We start from the raw sequence: 20,015 nt of genomic DNA on the forward strand, positions 1-20,015 counted from the left end.
GACAAGCTAATCCACTGGATACGATGAACGCGGCATTAACAACCGATTCAGCTAATGTAAAGAAAATTTCTGTCTTCTGCCAGTGTGCTTTACATTCTTTCCCATGTCACCAGCCTCTGAGCACTGTCCCAGGCAGACGGTGAGCCACATTCTTCTACTGCACATTGGTTTTTTGGTTTTGTTTTATAATGCTCAAAATTTCATATAGATGTACTCATAAGTGCACTTTTTATGTCTGGTCACTTTTGTTGAGCAGTTTTATTGTTTTTGTTTTTATGTATTATGTTTTCGTTTGTTGCTCTGTATTTATTTACAAATACACCACATTTAAAAATTACTAATTACAGATGATATCACTGTGTTTCCATTTGTCATGGACACAAGTCTTTGTGAGTACATATCTGTTATCATGATGTTGGATAAATACCTATGAGCAGAATTTCTGGATTTTATGAAAAAATCCATGTTAAAACTTTTTAAGAAACTGCCAGGTGTGGTGGTACCTGTAGTTAATCCCATTACTCAGAAGGTAAAGTCAGGAGGATTAACAGAAGTTGGAGGCAGGCATGAGTCCTGCAGTGTGTTCCAGGCCATCCAGGGCTGCCTAATGAATTTGTCTGAAAAAATGAAAAAAAAGAAGCCGGGCATGGTGGGAGGCACTTTGGAGGCAGAGGCAGGCAGATCTCTGAGTTTGAGGCCAGACTGGTCTACAAAGCAAGTTCTGTTACCAGGGCTGTTACACAGAGAAACCCTGTCTTGAACCCCACCTCCCCAAAAAAGAAAGAAACAGCCAAGTCAAACAAACAAACAAAAAAATACATGTAGGGAAACTATTAACCTGTGTTCCAAAATGCTTGTCCCACCTGGAATTCCACCAGTGTCCCAACCGTGTCCCCACACGTGGTCTGTCCCCACGCATGGTCTGTCCCCACGCGTGGTCTGTCCCCACCGCTGCCTCAGCTCAGAGAGGAGGCGTGTGTCTTTGCATTGCCACTTTTCCTTCTCTTGTCTGCTGATCTTGTCACGTGCCATGCCGTGGGCTTCTCTGTGGTCCGTCTGCACGTGTGACAAGACCTGGCTTCAGGGCTCTTCATGAGTCTCTGTAATCCCCTCACTGGAAGCCTGGGGATTGTGTATCATCTTTTGTCATTTTACTTTGCTTCATCTTTTTTTTTAACCGTGTGTTTCCACAGGCAGAAAGTTTTTGGTAAATTCTATATATTATTATTTTCCTGGAATTTCTGGTTTTTCATTCTGTCCAGAAACTTGCCTGCTCCAAAGCCATGACGATTTTTCTTCTAAGCATTTCATGTAGTATGTGTATATTAGTATCATATGAATCATATATATGTGATCCATTTCAAGTTAATATTGTGTGTAGTATGAAATAAGTTTTTTTTTTTTCGAGACAGGGTTTCTCTGTGTAGCTTTGCACCTTTCCTGGAACTCGCTTTGGAGACCAGGCTGTCCTCGAACTCACAGAGATCCACCTGCCTCTGCCTCCCGAGTGCTGGGATTAAAGGCGTGCACCACCACGCCCGGCTCTAATTTTTTTATGTAGGTAATAATGTTGTGGGAAATACTGATTCCCCCCCCCCCCGTTTTATTACCATGTCATTGACTATGGGGCCCAGTTCAAGACTTTAAAAACAAAATTGAAGACTTGGGATTTTCCATAAAAGTTTTGTTGGGCAATATGTGAAGTTTGTTGTTGTTTGTTTTATTTGTTTGTTTTGGTAGCAGCAGCTTTTTCTGTTTGCAGGATGCAGTGTGTCTTCTCTGCATGCTGTAAAAATTACCAGGAGGTAGTGTTAGGCTTGATGGTCCAACCTTTTATTTCAGCACTTGGAAAACAGAGGTAGATGTATCTCTATGAGTTCGAGGCTAGCCTGGTCTACATAGGAGACTCTGTCTCAAAAAAAGAAAAAGTTAGCAGTGTGATTGAAAACAAATGTTTTCCAAGTTGGTTTTCCCTTTCTCTAGTGGATTTACTTATGTGGAAGGTTTTAAGCTTGGTTTTCCCTTTCTCTAGTGGATTTACTTATGTGGAAGGTTTTAAGCTTGGTTTTCCCTTTTTCTAGTGGATTTACTTATGTGGAAAGTTTTAAGCTTGGTTTTCCCTTTCTCTAGTGGATTTACTTGTGGAGAAGCTTCGTTTGTTTCTCTGCTGTTCCTCTCCTTGCCGTCCTTTTCATGCTCTCAAGAAGGAGGCAAACAATGGTTTTCAGTTTTCTGAGGAGGAAGTTACAAAGTCCCCAGCAGAAGAGGAGAGCAAAGGTTCATTGCATCCTCCTTTTCGAGGCTGGGGTGAGGCGGTGAGCTCTGCCGGTTTGAAACCCAGTAGGCCTTTTTTGCCTTTCCCATGTGAGCAGTGAGAGAGCCCACAAGCTCCCCTTGTAGCTGCCTCCCACAAAGCTGTTCAGCAAACTGTGACAGCAGATGGCCGCCAGGCACAGCTTGATTTGTTTAGAGACCTACATAAGGAGCAGCATGTGTCTTGTTTTGTTTTTCCCTTTAATTACTCAAAGCCACAGAGATGAGTTTCAAAGATGATGTGATCTAGCCAACGAAGAAATATTTAAAAAGACAAGTGTCGCATTAAAGAGAGCTCCAGCTCCCCAGTGATTACTGGGTTTTCTGAGTGCTCTTTGGGGGCTCTGGGCCAGCCAGGCTGTGTGTTGTATGGGATACAATGGAGGCATTCAGTATTATAAGACAAGCCCGAGTCATTTTTAATTTTTAATTGTTTATGTGTATGTGTATGCCTGCTTACCTGTATGTGCACCATGTGCACGTGGTGTCCAAGGTCAGAAAAGGTCATCAGATTCCTGGAACTAGAGTTACAGGTAGTTGTGAGTCCTAACACAGGTGTTGGGAACCACACTTGGTTCCTCTGCAAGAGCAGCAAATGCTGTCACCACTGATCCATCTCTCCAGCCTTTATAAAGGTGACTTTGGTGCCTTTTACATGCAGCTACGATGCTGGGACATTGAAATGAAAACAGTGAATAACTTTAAAAGTTTACATTTCAGGGCTGGAGAGGTGGCTCAGCCATTAAAGGCTAGGCTCGCAACCAAAAATATAAAAGTTTACATTTCAGTGGGAGAAACAAGCAAGTCAGTGGTTTCGGTACCCACAGCAAATGGTGTGCTTGCCTGTATCAGGATGCTCTAGAAGCCCTGAAGAAAAAGATACCAAATCCAACCCATGTCAGGTGAGGACTAGGGACAATACCAGGAAGGCAGAGTCTGGGCACCATGAGTAGATGCTAATTAGGTAACTGGGGACTGGAGGTGGGAGACTCCATGTCCAGGGAGAGATACCAGCAGTGCTGTTGAAGCCCCTGGTAGAGCACGCGTGGAGGGGGAGGGGCCAGTTACCACAGAGTTTATAGTTCATGAGATGGTTTATTGTTTCTTCAAATGTTAACTGTCCACGTTCAGCAGCAGAATATTATAGAATATTTGCACAAATACAAGGCCCCCATATTTTGCAAGATTTGTTTCTGCTCAGGTTGGCTGATTCCCAGTGGGCTAATGTAGAGCCCTCTGTCTATCCTTTGTTTCTTCATCGGTTCTCTACAGGAGCAGGATTCATGGGCAGGTGATGTCTTACAAGGGCTTTTGGGAGGTTTCCAGAAGACCTTGAGTGAACTGGACTTGGAGGCATATGCCTATGAGCTCAGCACTCAGGAGGCACACACGGTAGGGTTGGGAGTGTCAGCCCAGCCTGGGCTACACATACAGCAAGGCCCTGTCTCCACAACAGTTCAGTTTTAAAATATTTGCTCCTAAAATAAATATGGAGAATAATTACATAGTGTTTTGAATCAACACAAGGCAGAAAATACTAAACAAAAGAGCAACATTCATTGTGGCTAGAGAGATGGCTCAGTGGTTAAGAACACTGACTGCCCTTCCAGAGGACCCAGGTTCAATTCCCAGCACCCACATAATAGCTCAAACCACCTGTACCTCCAGCTCCAGGGGATCTGATGGCCTCTTCTGGGCTCTGAAAGCACTGACCACACAAGTGGTGCAGAGACAATACATGCAGACAAAACACCCCCACCCCCCAAAAAACTAAAGGATAAAAATAAGAAATTACAAAAGCATTCACGCCGGGCGGTGGTGGCGCCCGCCTTTAATCCCAGCACTCGGTAGGCAGAGGCAGGTGGATCTCTGTGAGTTCGAGGCCAGCCTGGACTACCAAGTGAGTTCCAGGAAAGGCGCAAAGCTACACAGAGAAACCCTGTCTCGAAAAACCAAAAAAAAAAAAAAAAAGCATTCACAACTACATTTTTAGGTGTCTTTTTCTAATACCAGTTTTGGGTGAGAATCCTGGAGAACTGTGTCTTTTGATGCTTGGCCTGCAGCCCCGTGTGAGTCACAGCAAGAAGCATGGAAATGACAAAAGTGTGGACTATAAGAGGGAGCTGATGATATTTCAGGACTCCGTGTGTTTTACCTACACAGGAATTAGAAAACAAAAGAAGATTACAGAAGCAGGCTGCCACAAGTCAAAGCGCCACAGAAGTCCGCCTGAACCGAGCTCTAGAGGAAGCAGAAAAGTATAAGGTGGAGCTGAGTAAACTGAGGCAGAGTAACAAGGTATGCAAACCTCTGTCCCGCCGGGTCCCGCCCGGTCCCGCAGCCCTCAGTCCCAAATAATCACTCAGAGACTTATATTAACTATAAACTGTTTGGCCGATTGCTCAGGCTTATAACTAACTAGCTCTTACGCTTAAATTAACCCAGAATTCTTATCTATGTTTAGCCATGGGGCTTGGTACTTTTTTTCAATCCAACATTCTCATCTTACCTCCTCTGCATCTGGCTGGTGACTCCAGCTCTGCCTTTCCTCTTCCACCTTCTCCTAGTCCGGTCACCCTGCCTACACTTCCTGCCTGGCTGCTGGCCAATCAGCGTTTTATTAAACCAATTCGAGTGACAAATCTTTACAGAGTACAAGAGCATTATCCCACACAAACCTGAATAACTGCAGTGTGCTCACCCCTGGGAATCCCCTCCCCTGCAAGCATTGAAAACCAATGTTTATTGACTCCTTGTGGGGGTGGGTGGGGCACACATGCCATGGTGCTCATGTGGAGGTCAAAGGTCAGCATCATGGAGCTGGTTGTCTCTTTCCACCTTTATGTGCAGTGGGGGATCTGACTCAGGTGGGAAGCTCACCTGTTGTCTTTACTCACTGAGCCCTCTCACCAGCCCGGAAGACACCTACTGCCTCTTTTGAAATTAAAACTTCTCTTGTGCTGAGTGGTGGTGGCTCACACCTCTAACCCCAGCACTCAGGAGGCAGAGGCTGGTGGATCCCTGAGTTCAAGGCCAGCCTGGTCTACAGTGTGAGTTCCAGGACAGCCAGGACTACACAGAGAAACCCTGTCTCAAAAAACCAAAAATTTTTTTTCTTGTGTCATGATGAATGCTCTCTTTTCAGAAAAAAATTTTAATAATAGGTACATTTTCCACCAATTAGGATTTTGTTTTGGCTGTTATAATTGGGTGACTGGAGTATTCACTCATTTCTTCACATAATCTTTAGAGGGGCCTATGTTATATGTCAGATTCTTCCTGAACCCTGTGGATAGCAATGAAAAATAAGTATCTTTTGTATGTCCCCTGCTACCTTCTCTGAACCTCAGGCTTCTGCTCTGCGTAGGGAGGGGTTGTGTTACAGGGCCACAGTTCTGAGCCTTGCGCACTGGGAGGCTTTGTGAAGTACAGACCTCTGGGCCCTACTAGCCTTAGAGCTAGTCTCCTCAGTAGTCAGGGGGAGGCCTGAGAATCACAGTCTCACTGTTGGTGGTAACAGCTGTTACAGATGTGTATGACCACTCCCAAACCTCTGGTGTCAGCACAGTGTTCAGTCGATGCCTTGAGGATCTGTGGAGTGAATGGAGGTGAATATTGATGTGGGAATCTTTCATATGTTCTGTAAAATTAGTTCTGCATCAGCCTGATGGGAGGGCTTCCTTATGACAACATTTAGTATCTTAACAACGACTTAGGAACCACCTGCTTTCATAACTGATGGTACATTCGGAATTTTCTCAGTAACACTGGTGGAAACAGAGACCTTGACTAGTCCTCTGAAACGATTAGCGGAAGCCAACATGTAACACCTTAACTCCAGCATTTTATCTGAGGCACCTCATGCTGCATGGCCAGCTGTCCCATGTTTAAAGGCCATCACCGATGACCTAACTGAAACAAGTCATCTTCACACACCAACACTCAGCGTGTCGTTAAGACTTCAGAAAGTAAAAGGAAGAGAAACTGTGTGTCGGCATTCGCTGTTCTCGTTGTTGATCTGATGTCTGGTTTGCCACACACATTAGAAAAATAGAAAGGGAAACTATTTTCTTGGCAACACATGGCATTCGTTCTATTTAGCAGTATTGAAAATTCAAGTAGTGAAGGCTTGGTAGCCAATGGTGCCTTTGATCCCAGTACTCAGGAGGCAGAGCCAGGTGGATCTTTGTGAGTTCGAGGCCAGCCTTGTCTACAGAGTGAGTTCCAGGACAGCCAGAACTACACAGAGAAACCCTGTCTTGAAAAACAAACAAACAAACAGAGTCTGCAGAGCAGGTGAGTAAGAGGGAGAGAAGCGAGGGTGTGTTGGAGAGGCCACTGCTGGTGAGTGTGGGTGAGGTGCTGCAGCTTGTGAGGACTGGGCGTGTGTGCTAAGTGAACAGCAGATCACCTTAGAAATGTTTCTGCAGGGCGGGGAGGAGGCCGAGTTCTGTATGGGATTGAAAAGGAGTGAGATGAGGAGATGGAGTGAATGTATGTGAAGTGTAGACTCGAGGGAAACAAGGAGTTGACTGAACTTTTAAATGAGGTCACTTAAATATGGTAAAGATTGTATGTGTATAGCTTGAGTCTGGGCTCTTAGACATTCCCATGACCACAGCTCAGTTCCCATCTCACTGCTCAGAGAGATCCTTGTGTCCTGTCCAGTCCTTCCCAGAGGTGCCGCTGCACTGACTTCCTTTCCTGAGTTCAGCACAGGTGGACCCCCAGGATGGACGCTTGGCACTGGATCCTTGCATTGTGCAGGGGAGTCAGGACTGACCTGTGCTGGGTTTTTCTCTCCACGCCTCTTCAATGAGTTATCAGTCACCCTTGTCGAAGAATCAGCTTTTGATTTTACTTCAGTCTGGTTTCTGTTTCCCTGACAACTCCCTTTCACTTGGGATTTCTTGTTTGGGTTTTAATTTGTTCTTTTGTCTCTGGCTGAAGTTCAGCCTTAGATCACTGATTTTGAACTTTGTTTTCTGAAGCCTTTAAAGCTATACCTGTCCTTAAAGTGATAATCTCCATATGTTCTACAATTTTTGGCCTACTTTTTTGTTTGTTTTGTTTTGTTTTTCAAGACAGGGTTTCTCTCTGTGACAGCCCTGGCTGCCTGGAACTCTCTTTGTAGACCAGGCTGGCCTCAAACTCACAAGAGATCCACCAGCTTCTGCCTCCTGAGTTCTAGGACTAAAGGTGTGTACTACCATACACAGCAATTTTTGGCCTGTTTTAAATACACACACACACACACACACACACACACACACACACACACACACACAATGAAGACATAACCAGTATATAATAAGCCTGTACATGCCTGGTGTAAAATGTGGTTGAGTTCTGACAATTACAGCTTGGGATTGAGGCTTGAGTTACCATGTTCGGGTGATGTGTTTTTTCTTAGTAGCACACAAAATGATGCTTCACTATGTATTTTCACATGTGTCAAACATAGTTTACTTAGTCACCTTCCTACTGCCCTCGCTCTTCCTCCTCCTCTTCCTGTTCCTCTTCTTCCCCTCAGGCAGCTTCCCCTTTGCTTTAATGTCATGTAGATTTATGTGTAAATCTGGACTGCATGAGAGGAAACATGCATTCCTATCTGAATCTGGCTTGGTTCACTTACTGCGATGACCTCCAGTTGCGTCCATTTTCCTGCAAATGACATGGTCTCATTCTCCTATACATTCCACATTTCCTTTATCCACACATCTGTTGACGGGTCTCTCTGGAGGCTCTGGAACCTGGTGATCGTGAACCATTCTGCATTAACATGGGTGTGCAAGGATCTCTGTGGCATGCCTGATGTATCCAGGGAGGTACATCTGGATTACATGGTAATTCTATTTTCAATTATTAGAAACCTTCCTATTGACTTCCGAGTTTACATTCCCACCAGCTAGTGAGTACGGCCTCTCTCCTCTCTCCGCACGTCCTTCTCAGCGCTGTCTTGATGGTGGCCATTCTGACTGCTGAGATGAATCTTAGTGGAGTTTTCATCTGCATTTCCCTGGTTGACTGACTTTTTCTTAGATATGTTACATTTGTATTGCTTCTTTTGAGATTTGTCTGTTCAGTTAATTTGACCAATTTATTAATTATATGATTTGAGGTTTTGGTCTTTAAGCTTTTGAGTTCTTTATGGATTCTAGATATGAATCCCTTTTCAGACATCAGATGGCTAGATGTGAGAAAAATTAAAGTTACTTATTTTATGTATGTTTCCCTGAATACACACACATACACCCCATGTGTGTACAGGTGCCCATGGAGACCAGGAGACCAGAAAAGGGTGTCGGATCTCCTGGGCCTGGGGTTATAGGTGATTGTGGGCTGACATATGGGAGCTGGGAACTGAACCCAGGTCCTCTGCAGGGGCAGCAAGACTTCTTAACCTCTGAGCATCTCTCCAATTCCATTCCGTGTAGTTATTTAAAAAGTATTTCTCTAAGTGATATCCGAGCTGCTCGTTTTAGTTCCTTCAGTCTCTGTGTTGGGTTCAATTTCTTTTTTTAAATTTTTTTCTTTTGCTAGTTTTTATGTAGACATGGAAACTGCTGCATTGAAATCTCTCCTTCTTTCTCATATAAGAACTTAACCTGGGAATTTTACAGTATGTATTCTGTTGGTCAATTCCCACAAATTTTGATTTTGATTATTTTTAAACTTTTCATCATTCTATTTAAAACACCAGTTTTCCTTCTGTTTTCTCCTTGGACCCATACATTAGTAGAAGTTTGACATTCTGTTTCCACACATTAGGGTATCCCCCAGACACCTTTCTTAAGGGTTTCAAGTTAACCCCATCATGGCTAGGGCATACGTGATATGTTTGGATCTTTATAGCTTTGTGCAGGCTTGTTTTAGGATCCCGATACGGCTTAAGATGGTGAACGTTCCAGCACCTTCTGCCTTTGTTGATGGAGAAGTCCTCAGTTGTCAGCCATGTCAAGTCACTTGACAGTTGCTCATGTGTTTGGCACCTCACATATTTTCTGTGTACTTCTGTCAATGAATAAATTGGTATAAATGGAGCTGGATCTGTCGGTTTCCTCTGCAGCTTTATCCACATCTGCATCCTGTTTGTCAGCGATGTCACTAGACAGAACATCCAGCGGTGTTGTGTCTTCTTGATGAATTGGCCACTTGGAAAATGACTGTGTTATTCCTGGCTGTAGCCTGTGCCCTGACATAACCTTGGGATTGAAGCAGCTTGAGCTCTGCTCAGTTACTGTTACCACTGTGTCTTCTGTTCTTGTCCTACTTACTGTGTTACGTCTTAAGACGACATAGCCGAGCTTGGCTTTTTGTGACCCAGCCTAGCCATCTCTTTTTAATTGAGAGTGTTTATACGACATTTAATATCAATTCTAGGACAGCTTGTCTGTCATCAACAACTGTGTTCCTTTCACTGGCTCGCTTGCACTTCATTGTGTGCACTCAGTATTTAGTACACATCTTAACTATGTTCAGGTGTCACAGACGTTCAGAGATAATCTACAAACCATAAGCAGTTATCTTATGCTCTTTATGGTTGCATTAATTTTTATGGTAAAGCACACATAAAATTTACTTCTTTTCTTTTTTTTTTCCCCCGAGACAGGGTTTCTCTGTGTAGTTTTGGTGCCTGTCCTGGATCTCCCTCTGTGGGCCAGGCTGGCCTTGAACCCACAAAGATCTGCCTGCCTCTGCCTCCCAAGTGCTGTGCCACCGCTGCCCAGCAAAATTTGCCTTCTTAAACATTTTTAAGTATAAAATGATTATTATGGTTTTGGAATCAGTCTTCACACTTTTCATCATGGAGAAAGGAAACTCAGTAGCCCCACACTCCAGGCCCTGGCAGCACCTTCTATTTCTGACTGTGAATCTGACTTCTGTAGGTCCCTTACTTTACTCCTATGAGTAGAATCACATATTTATCTTTTTGACTGGCTTATTTAGCTCAATACAATGTTCTCAGGGTTGTTCCATTGTGGTGGTATTGTGTTCCCCAAAATATTGTACACCCTAATAAACTTATCTGGGGTCAGAAACAGAACATCCACCAGATATAAAGACTAGAAAATGGTGGCACTCACACCTTTAATCCTAGCACTCCAGAGGTAGAAATCTGTCTGGATCTCTGTGAGTTCAAGGCCACATTGGAAACAGCCAGGCATGGTGACTCACGCCCTTAATCCCAGAGAGTGATGGCAGAAAGCAGGAAGGTATATAAGGCGTGAGGACCAGAAACTAGAAGCATTTGGCTGGTTAAGCTTTTGGCTGGTTAAGCTTTTAGGTTTTGAGCAGCACAGTTCAGCTGAGAGCCATTCAGATATGAGGACACAGAGGCTTCCAGTCTGAGGAAACAAGATCAGCTGAGAAGTTGGCCAGGTGAGGTGGCTGTGGCTTGTTCTGTTTCTCTGATCATCCAGTGTTCACCCCAATACCTGGCTCCAGGTTTGTTTTATTAATACGAACTTTTAAGATTCATGTTACATTCCATCTTTTCAAATTTGATTCCTGTGAAGGCTCAATAGCAACCCATCATATTTCCATGCCACTGTTTGCTTGTTCATCTCTTGGTGGATGCTTGGATTTTGTACTGTTGGCTAGTATCAGGAGTGCCACGAGGGATGGAGAAGCCCAGATCTGAATGAGGTCTTGCTTTTGTTTGGGGTATGTATTCTGAAGTGGAATTGCAGGATCAGAGGTGATGCTCTTCAGTTTGGTTTCCATGGCAGCTGTATCACTTTACATATCTACTTGCAATGTGGAAAGGCCCAAGTGTTCCCATATCATCAATATTTGTTGTTTTGATTTTTATTGATGCCAGTCATCCTAATGGTTTGATTTTTTTGTTGAGGTTTTAATTTGCACATCTCTAATTGTAAGTAAGTAATATGTTCAGCATCTTGTATTTAGTAACCATTTGTCTGTCCTCTTCTTTAGAGAAATGTCCAGTCAAGTCCCTTGTTAAATTTTACATTGTATTGTGTATTCTGGACGTTAAACCTTGTTCAGATATATGGCTTGCAAATACTCTCCCACTCAGCAGACTGCCTTTTCACCATTTTGTGTCCTCTGTTTGATACAGTCCAGTTTACTTTTCCTCTGTTACCTGTGCTTCTGGGCCGTCCAGTAAATCTTTGCTAAATCCAGTGTCATTAAGTTTTATAGTTTCAGTCCTTTTACTCAAGTCCATTTATACACACACACACACAACACACACACACACACACACACACACACACACACACACACACGCATCTGGAGCACTTGCTGTCTTTGCAGAGGACCCAGATTCTGTTTCCAGCGCCCACACGGCAGCTTATAGCCAGTGGTAACTCCAGTTCAGGGGATATGATACCTTCTTCTGTATGAGGTGCACAGACTACCTACACGCAGGCAAAACATTCATACACATAAATAAAACTTTAAAGAAAGGAAAATAAATACAAGTAAATATCATGGACCTCAGAAAGAAACATACATGATCAAATGGTTTTGTTTTTACACAGGTGTTAAAAAATCAGGAAAGGACAGTCTCTTGAAAAATGGTGCTAGGAAACTGTTCAACTTACCCCCGTGTGAATGTGTGTGTATGTGTGTGTGTGTGATACACTATTCTGATTATTCTAGAATATTACGATTTGATGTCCGGAAGCATTATTTTTGTATGTATTCATTTCCTCATTCATTTTGATGCTGTCACAAGTGGAATTGTTTTCTTGGTTCTGTTTCTGAGGTGCTCACTGTTCGTCTGTAGAAGACTCTATCTGTTGCTTTTGTAGGCTGCAGCTTTGCTGAATCCGGTTCTTGGTTATCCTGATTTTTCTTAGAAATCCTTAGGGATTCCCATGTCTGGGATCTTGTCATCTATGAGGGATTTTCTTCTTCTCCAGTGTGGATGTCAATGTTCTCTCCCAGTTGCTTAGGCTACAGGGTCCAGTGCTGTGTGCTACCAAAGTGACAAAAGCCAGTGCCTTTATCTTGATCCTGACCAAGGGGGAAAGCTTTCAGTCACTCAGTTTGTGAGCTGGTGACTTTTCATTTATGGCCTTTAGTATCTGGGGGAAGTTTTCTTTTATCTGATACTTTATTTTCTCACAAAAAATATTGACTCATCAAATACTTTTTCAGTATCATCAGAAATAATCATTCTGTGAATATGGAATATTAGCATATTAACATTGACTTTTGTGTATTGAACCATCCTTCTGTTCTGGCAATAGATTTCATTCACTTGGTCATCATCTATAATCCTCTTAATGTGTTTTATTGACTTTGTTTTGCGTCAGATTTCATCAGTTGTAGCTAGAGTTTTCCTGCCTTGCCCACAGTCAGCACAAATCTTTGTCACCCGCCAGTCCCACAGCCGCTCAGACCCAACCAAGTAAACACAGAGACTTATATTGCATACAAACTGTATGGCCGTGGCAGACCATCCCACAGCACTTCCCCTTTTCTTTTTTTAAAAAGGAAGGTTTTAACTTTTATACATCTCCAAAACCAGCTTGGTATATTTGGGAATTTGGGCGTAGCTTCTCTTACTACTTCTTGCTGGAGGGGGGCGCTGTATCTTAAGGGGACACAAAGAAAATTTTAGGATCATGGAGTAGTCCGTGAGACTGTATTGTCTGAGCCACTTGCCTTGAAACGATTCTGGATGTTGGATCATCTGGGCCATGGTGTCATCAGAGACCTTTCAGGTGGTCTTGGCTGGTCAAACCAGATGTATCTTAATCTGGAACAAATCCATAGCCTCTGGCTTTCTGTGGAAACAAAAGCAGAGCCTCCTTTCCAAAGCAACATATCCTTACATCCAAATTTTGAAGTTAAGGTACCTTTAAAATACACATTTTGGCATAACTCAACAGCTTTTGCAATCAAATGTTTCTCTTCAGTTACGAATATCAAAGAGAACATAATCCAGACTCTCTGTGTGGTAGCCATCTTTATGTGGCTTATGTTTTATATTACCTTGAGCCTATTGCTTTAAACTGCAGCCTTCTTAGCGCTGTGGCCGCTGGCTCCGCCCACTTCAGCTTCCCAACATGGCGGTGGTACGTTTTCCACCAGCTCTGGGAGCCATCAACTCTCAGAAATAGTGGGTCTATGCTTCTTATCAAAGCAGCGTGTAGCCCAGAAACCTCTTTTTGTTTTGTACTAACAAAGGCTAAATCCACCACACAGCTTAATGTGCCACTTGCAGAGGCCTCATTCCCGCCATACTGCAGATCGAGTGCACACACCAGGAACCCACCAGTAACTCAAACTGGCAGCTGCTACTCATTTGAGAGAGACAATCAGGAAGCTGTTTTTAGCTCCGTTTTAGAATCTTTTCTCAGGTTTTAGGTGGAAACTCTTGCTCCACGTTGGGCGCCATTTGTAGCTAGAGTTTTCCTGCCTTGCCCACAGTCAGGACAAATCTTTGTCACCCGCCAGTCCCACAGCCGCTCAGACCCAACCAAGTAAACACAGAGACTTATATTGCATACAAACTGTATGGCCGTGGCAGGCTTCTTGCTAACTGTTCTTATAGCTTAAATTAATCCATTTCCATAAATCTATATCTTGCCACGTGGCTGGTGGCTTACCGGCATCTTCACATGCTGCTGGTCATGGCGGCGGCTGCAGTGTCTCTGTCTCAGCCTTCTGCTTCCCAGAATTCTCCTCTCTCCTTGTCCCACCTACTTCCTGCCTGGCCACTGGCCAATCAGTGTTTTATTTATTGACCAATCACAGCAACAGATTTGACATACAGACCATCCCATAGCAATCAGTGATACAGATCTGAGGTTTTCATGTGATGCCTTAAGTCTGGCTTTGGTTTCCCTGAGAATGGCATTAGATGTTGCTTAGATAGAGCTTGGTTTTGTTCTTCAGTGGCTTGAGTATCATTAGAAGCTGGGTCCCAGTCTTGGTGGTGTTAGGAGGTGATATGCAACATTTAAGAGGTGTGACCTGGGAGGTCCTTAGGGCATTAGGGGCTGTGCCCTCGGGAGGGACTGAGACCATCGTGTCTGTCTGGTTCTCTCTGAACACATGCCTGCCTCTCTTGTACTGTGTGCTATGAGGCCCTCACCAGAGCTAGGCTGTTGCTGGCTCCATGCCCTTGAATCTGTATAACTGTGAACTAAATAAACCACTTTTGGGGGCTGGAGAGATGACCCAGCAGTTTAGAGCACTGGTTGATCTGGGTTTGTTTTCCAACACCCATGTGATGGCTCACAACTATTCATAGCTCCAGTTCCAGGGAAAAGGACATCCTCTTCTGGACTCCACATGCACTAGGCACACACGTGGTGCACATGCAGATACACAGGCATTTGAATATTTTTATTCAAAAAATAAAAGTTAAAAAATTTATGAGATTATTACATTATTTCTCTCTTCCCTTTCCTCCCTCCAAGTCCTCCTATATACCCCTTCTTGCTCTTTCAAATTCACGGCCTCTTTTTTAAATTGCTGTTACATACATATATGCTTATGCGTATATATTCCTAAACCTTCTCAGTCTGTATAATGTTACTTGTAGGTATGTTTTCAGGACCAGACTGGCTATTTGGTATTGTATAACTAATTGATATAAAAATATTTTAAACTAAAAATGAAACAGCTTTTCTCTACAGAGTTACCCAGCCTTAAGAATTTTGTTGTAACAAAACACTAATGGAAAAATAGTCTGTTTTCAGTTCTGGGTGTTTGTGAGTGAATGGTGTCAGTTACTTAAGGATGTGATAGAACTCCTCAGGGAAGCCATCTGCTTCTCTACTTTTCTTTGTTGGGAGTTTGGTGATCCAAACTCCTAACTCTGAAATTTGTATTTATTGAGTTTTGGTGAATTGCAATTATAGGGATTAATTTCATCTAGGTCATACAGTGTTCTACTCACACAGTCCTTTTTATTCCTGTAAAGCCTGCTGCAATGGCCACTCACTCTGTGATTTCTGGTTTACTAACTTCAGTTTTCCCTCTTTTTTTGACGGTGTACCTGAAGGTTTGTTGATACTCACAGGAGCAAACTGTTTGTAATCTCTGTTGCTCTGTTCTATTAATTCGCGTATGTATGCTCTCATATTTATTATTTCCATTTCTGCCAGCGTCCGTTTCTTTCTCCCTACTATGAAGAATTAGGCTGATTTGGATCATTCTTCAATGTGTTATGGCTGTGACCATCCCACATAGGAATGTCATATTCTCTCCTGTATATGTTGGTGCTTGAAGAGATTTTCTAATATTCTTTGAAAATTGGGTAGCTTGAACTTATTATATTTTGATTATTTTTTTTAAATTATGTATTTTGTATGTGTGAGTGCTCTGTCTGCCTATACACTTGCATGCCAGAAAAGGGCACCAGATCCCATTACAGATGGTTGTGAGCCACCATGTGGTTGCTGGGAATTGAACTCAGTATCTCGGTGGAGGGAGGGGAGAGCAGCCAGTGCTCATAACTGCTGAGCTGTCTCTCCAGCCCCTTTATTTTGGTTCTTGAATGTCCCTGAAAGCTTATGTTGAAGGCTTGCCTGGTCCTGTGTCCACACTCCTGGGAGGTGGTAAAACCTTTAGGAGATGGTCCCTGGTGGAAGGGCGTCAGGTCACTGGGGGTGTGCTTTGGAAGGGAATATTGGGAACTGAGCCCTTTCCTCTCTCTTTGCTTTCTAGCTTCTTTAAAGTCCACTGCTGTCCTCTGCTGTGTGCTTTCGCCTTGCATACTGTGCTCCACAGGCCCAGGGAATGTGGTCTGAAACCGCTGATGCTGAGGAATGCAAGCCTCCCTCAAGTTGTTCTGGGCATTTTGTTACAGTGTCAGGAAGCGGACTCAGTATGTGCTTAGTTTATACATATTTTGCATCTACCTTCAGTCCACTGTTACAGAAGACACTGTATGGTTTCAGTCTTCTTGAACCTGTTAAGATTTATGGCTTACTGGGACTGGAGAGATGGATCAGAGGTTAAGAACATTCATTGGCTGCTCTTCCAGGGGTCCTGATTTCAATTCCTAGTAACCACATGGTAGCTCACAACCATCAATAATGAGATTTGGTGCCCTCCACGCCAGAACACTGTATACATAATAGATAAATCTCTTTAAAAAAAAATATGGTCTAGCATGATTTGTTCTGGAAAATGACCTGGTTGCATTTGAGAAAACTATTCCGTTATTATTAGGAGGAGTATCTTGGTTCCAGTTCATTTGCAGCCCATTTCCTTACTGATCGGTCTAGTGACTATGCATGACCGAAAGATGCTGGAGCGTCTACTTTTACTGTGGCGACCTCTCCTGTGGCTCTCCCTGTTGGTGTTTGCTTCTTAGGTTAGGCATGCTGATAACTGATGCACATATGACAGCTGCCACAGCTTAGAGAATGGACCCTTCTGCCATCATGGAATGTTCTAGCCTCTTCATAATTCTGACTGGGGAGGGCTCTACAAACATCTGACAGAAACAGGCTCATTTCTTTTGGCTACTGTTTCTGTGGATTATCTTCTTCCATCCACCGCGTGTGTCTGTAGAGCTAAAATTAGCTACCTACGGGCAGAATACAGTTGGGTCATGTTCTATTTTAATCCACCTTTTCACCTCGAACATTTTCAGTTGCTTAGTCCCTGGTTAATTACCGATAAGGCCATTGTGCTGTTTTCGGTGTATCTTGTTTTTGTCTCACGTCCTTTAACTCGTCTTTGTCTCTCATTTATGTTCTGGAGCTGTTTAGTCACTAGTATGCTTTATGATCTGGCCATAAAGTTAAAGGAATCTATTTGAAGCGGTAAATTCACCTCATCATTTGCAAACTTTAAGAGATCGGTCTCTTCTGTTGATGCCACCCTTCGCTCAGATCTACAGCAGACTCACTCATCTGGGGTACTGTGGATTGTATCCATGGAGTTGCTACTTGGTGAAGTGTGACTCTTGCTTGATGGGTAACAACACTCTTGCTGCCTCCTTGGTTTCTAGAGTTCACCAAGTGACTCTGTCTATGCTGTTTGAGTGCTAGAAGGTGGGTCTGGAGCTTCCTCAGTGGCCATATTGATAACATCACTCTTAGACTTTTTCTTTAGGAAGAGGGATCTATCTCTAAAGCTACTTATATTCACTATACTGTTTTCTAGTGTCCCTTGTTTTCTCCTTTTTAAAAAACGTGTGTGTAGAATCCTAGCTCCTCTGGCTCCTCCTCCTTTTGTGAAAGTTTTTCTTCAGCACTGCAGGTACAGATCTTCCTGGACCTGGTAACTTCTACTGACCTATCTCTACTGAGGATAGAATGAGTCTTTCACAGGCTCCTGGAACTCTCACCCTGGACGTGATACTTGTCTGCCAGTGGTTTAGGGAAAGTGGGTGTGCAGATTTTGAGGCTCCCTCTTCGATTTCCCATCTGGAAGTCTGCAGTATCTTGTCAGTTCTGATCTCTGTCTTCAGTCCCTTAGGACTCGATTATACAGCATACACTGGAAAGTCCTGTCAGAAAGCTGGTTTAATATGCAGTGCTTACCTCAAAGGATCAGATCACATGCAGATTCTGCTACTAAAAATCCTTATGGATTTTAAGTTCTGTCAAGTTTAGATTTTTTAGAATTCAAAGTTATTTTTTTTAAATACATTTTGAAAAATCTTTTTTTTAAGATTTATTTATTCATGTATTTTATGTATACACCAGAAGAAGGAATCTGATCTCATTTACAGATGGTTGTGAGCCACCATGTGGTTGCTGGGAATTGAACTTAGGACCTATGGAAGAACAGCCAGTGCTCTTAACCTCTGAGCCATCTCTCCAGCCTGAGAAATCTTTTAATAAGGGAGCTGTGATTAAGTTATTTAGTAAAGAACAATCTTATATTTCAACTAATTTTTTTCTTTTGTAGGATATTGCAAATGAAGACCACCAAAAAATTGAAGTGTTAAAATCAGAAAACAAGAAGCTAGAAAGACAAAAAGGAGAATTAATGATAGGGTTCAAGAAACAATTGAAGTTAATTGACATTTTGAAAAGGCAGAAGGTGAGTCTAACCACAGAAGTTGTATCAGATATGCTACAGACCTTCAACTACAGAGTACAGGGCTTTACTTCCTTTGGAGTGTTACACACAAAATTGTACCTAAAGATGCACTATACACATACATATCAAGTCACACATGGGTAATAGTGAGCTGCACTGGCTTAAAAATGTATTTTAATATATTAAATTTATATATACTTATGTGTGCATGTATATATATGTGTGTGTGTGTGTGTGTATATATATATATATATATATATATATACACACATGTACGTGTGTGTGTGTGTGTGTGTGTGTGTGTGTGTGTATAAATACGGTCCTTCCCAAGTACAGAAAGTATCATACATGAGAATGACTCATTTTAGTGGATCATTTCCCTCTTCAAACTTTGAACAGTAATTCCAAGGCACATTGTACCTTTCTTGAAACATGACAAAAGACAATTCACATAGTTCTCTCACTTTCTTGTTTCAAAAGATCAAATAATGGGGGCTGGAGAGATGGCTCAGAGGTTAAGAGCACTGGCGGATCTTCTAGAGGTCCTGAGTTCAATTCCCAGAAACTACATGGTGGCTTACAACCGTCTATGAGATCTGGTACCCTCTTCTGGCATGCAGGGAGAATACTGTATACATAATAAATAAACCTTTTTAAAAAAAGATCAGATAAAATAATAACTGAATTATTCTTTCAGCAGTAGTTTGGTCATTGTAATGCCCATTTAAAATGTTGAACTTGTGCTGGGCAGTGGTGGTGCATGCCTTTAATCTCAGCACTGGGGAGGCAGAGGCAGGTGGATCTCTGTGAGTTCCAGGCCAGCCTGGTCTACAAAGTGAGTTCCAGGACAGCCAGGGCTGTTACACAGAGAAACCCTGTCTCGAAAAACCAAACCAAAACAAAAAAACAAAAAACAAAAACAGAAATATACTTGCTTAATTAGAGTATGTGTTCCAACAATGGGGCTTGTTAGTTGATAGCACGTTAACACGAATTTGCTGCAGTGTGGTTTTCTCTGCATCAGACAACATTGATGTTTTTACAGATGCATATTGAAGCTGCGAAGATGCTGTCTTTCAGTGAGGAGGAGTTCATGAAAGCTCTCGAGTGGGGCAGCTCATGAGGGAGCGATTTTAATTCGATGCTGGTTTGTGACAGTTTATTCAACACGAAATTGTAGTGCTTCTTTACTGTTCATAAGTAATGAAAACATTTGTGAAATACAAAGTCCAGGTATGGACTTGCTGAAATAAACAGTTTGGAAGGACATTCTGAGGCAAAGCCAGACTGTAACACTGGCTTTACTTCCTTTTTCTTTAATAGTTGTAACATAAAGAAACAAGATTTTGTCTTGAAAAATAAAAAAAAAAGAAGAAGCAAGACTTTGACTCATGATTCTTTTTTACAACCTACTATTCCTGACAGAGGACAGAGCAAGATGGCAGGACAAGACCCCAGAGATTGCCCCCCTCGGCTACTGAGGTCTGCCTGTTACCCAAGGCTGCTGCATTCAAACAACATTCAAACAGGCTGGAACTCATGTCTGTCTTGAGGGCCCTGTGTTCTCGTTTTCAGTAATCATGACACAGAGATACCTTGAAAAGAGGGGTGAGGAACAGTTAGGTGAGAAGTGACAGCAAAAGAAACTTTATTGGGAGGACAAGGGCAGTTTTCCCTTCCTCTAGCACAGCAGAGAGACAGAGGGACAGAGA

At 42.8% G+C, this 20,015-nt stretch overlaps 1 protein-coding gene across 3 annotated transcripts in view; it reads left to right on the forward strand.

The window, feature by feature from the left end:
• The window catches only part of Tex9 (testis expressed 9), a 40,677-nt gene extending 20,994 nt beyond the window's left edge, over positions 1-19,683 (forward strand). For all 3 annotated transcript variants that reach the window (XM_028865456.2, XM_037207351.1, XM_037207352.1), the window contains 3 exons: positions 4,477-4,611; positions 18,169-18,303; positions 19,349-19,683. In XM_028865456.2, the coding sequence (XP_028721289.1) occupies positions 4,477-4,611; positions 18,169-18,303; positions 19,349-19,426 (348 nt within the window). In that variant the 3' untranslated portion in view covers positions 19,427-19,683. The remainder of the gene's footprint in view (positions 1-4,476; positions 4,612-18,168; positions 18,304-19,348) is intronic.
• Positions 19,684-20,015: the final 332 nt, after the last annotated feature.

The sequence above is a fragment of the Peromyscus leucopus genome, chromosome 7 (genome assembly GCF_004664715.2).
Source record: "Peromyscus leucopus breed LL Stock chromosome 7, UCI_PerLeu_2.1, whole genome shotgun sequence".
NCBI lineage: Eukaryota > Metazoa > Chordata > Mammalia > Rodentia > Cricetidae > Peromyscus > Peromyscus leucopus.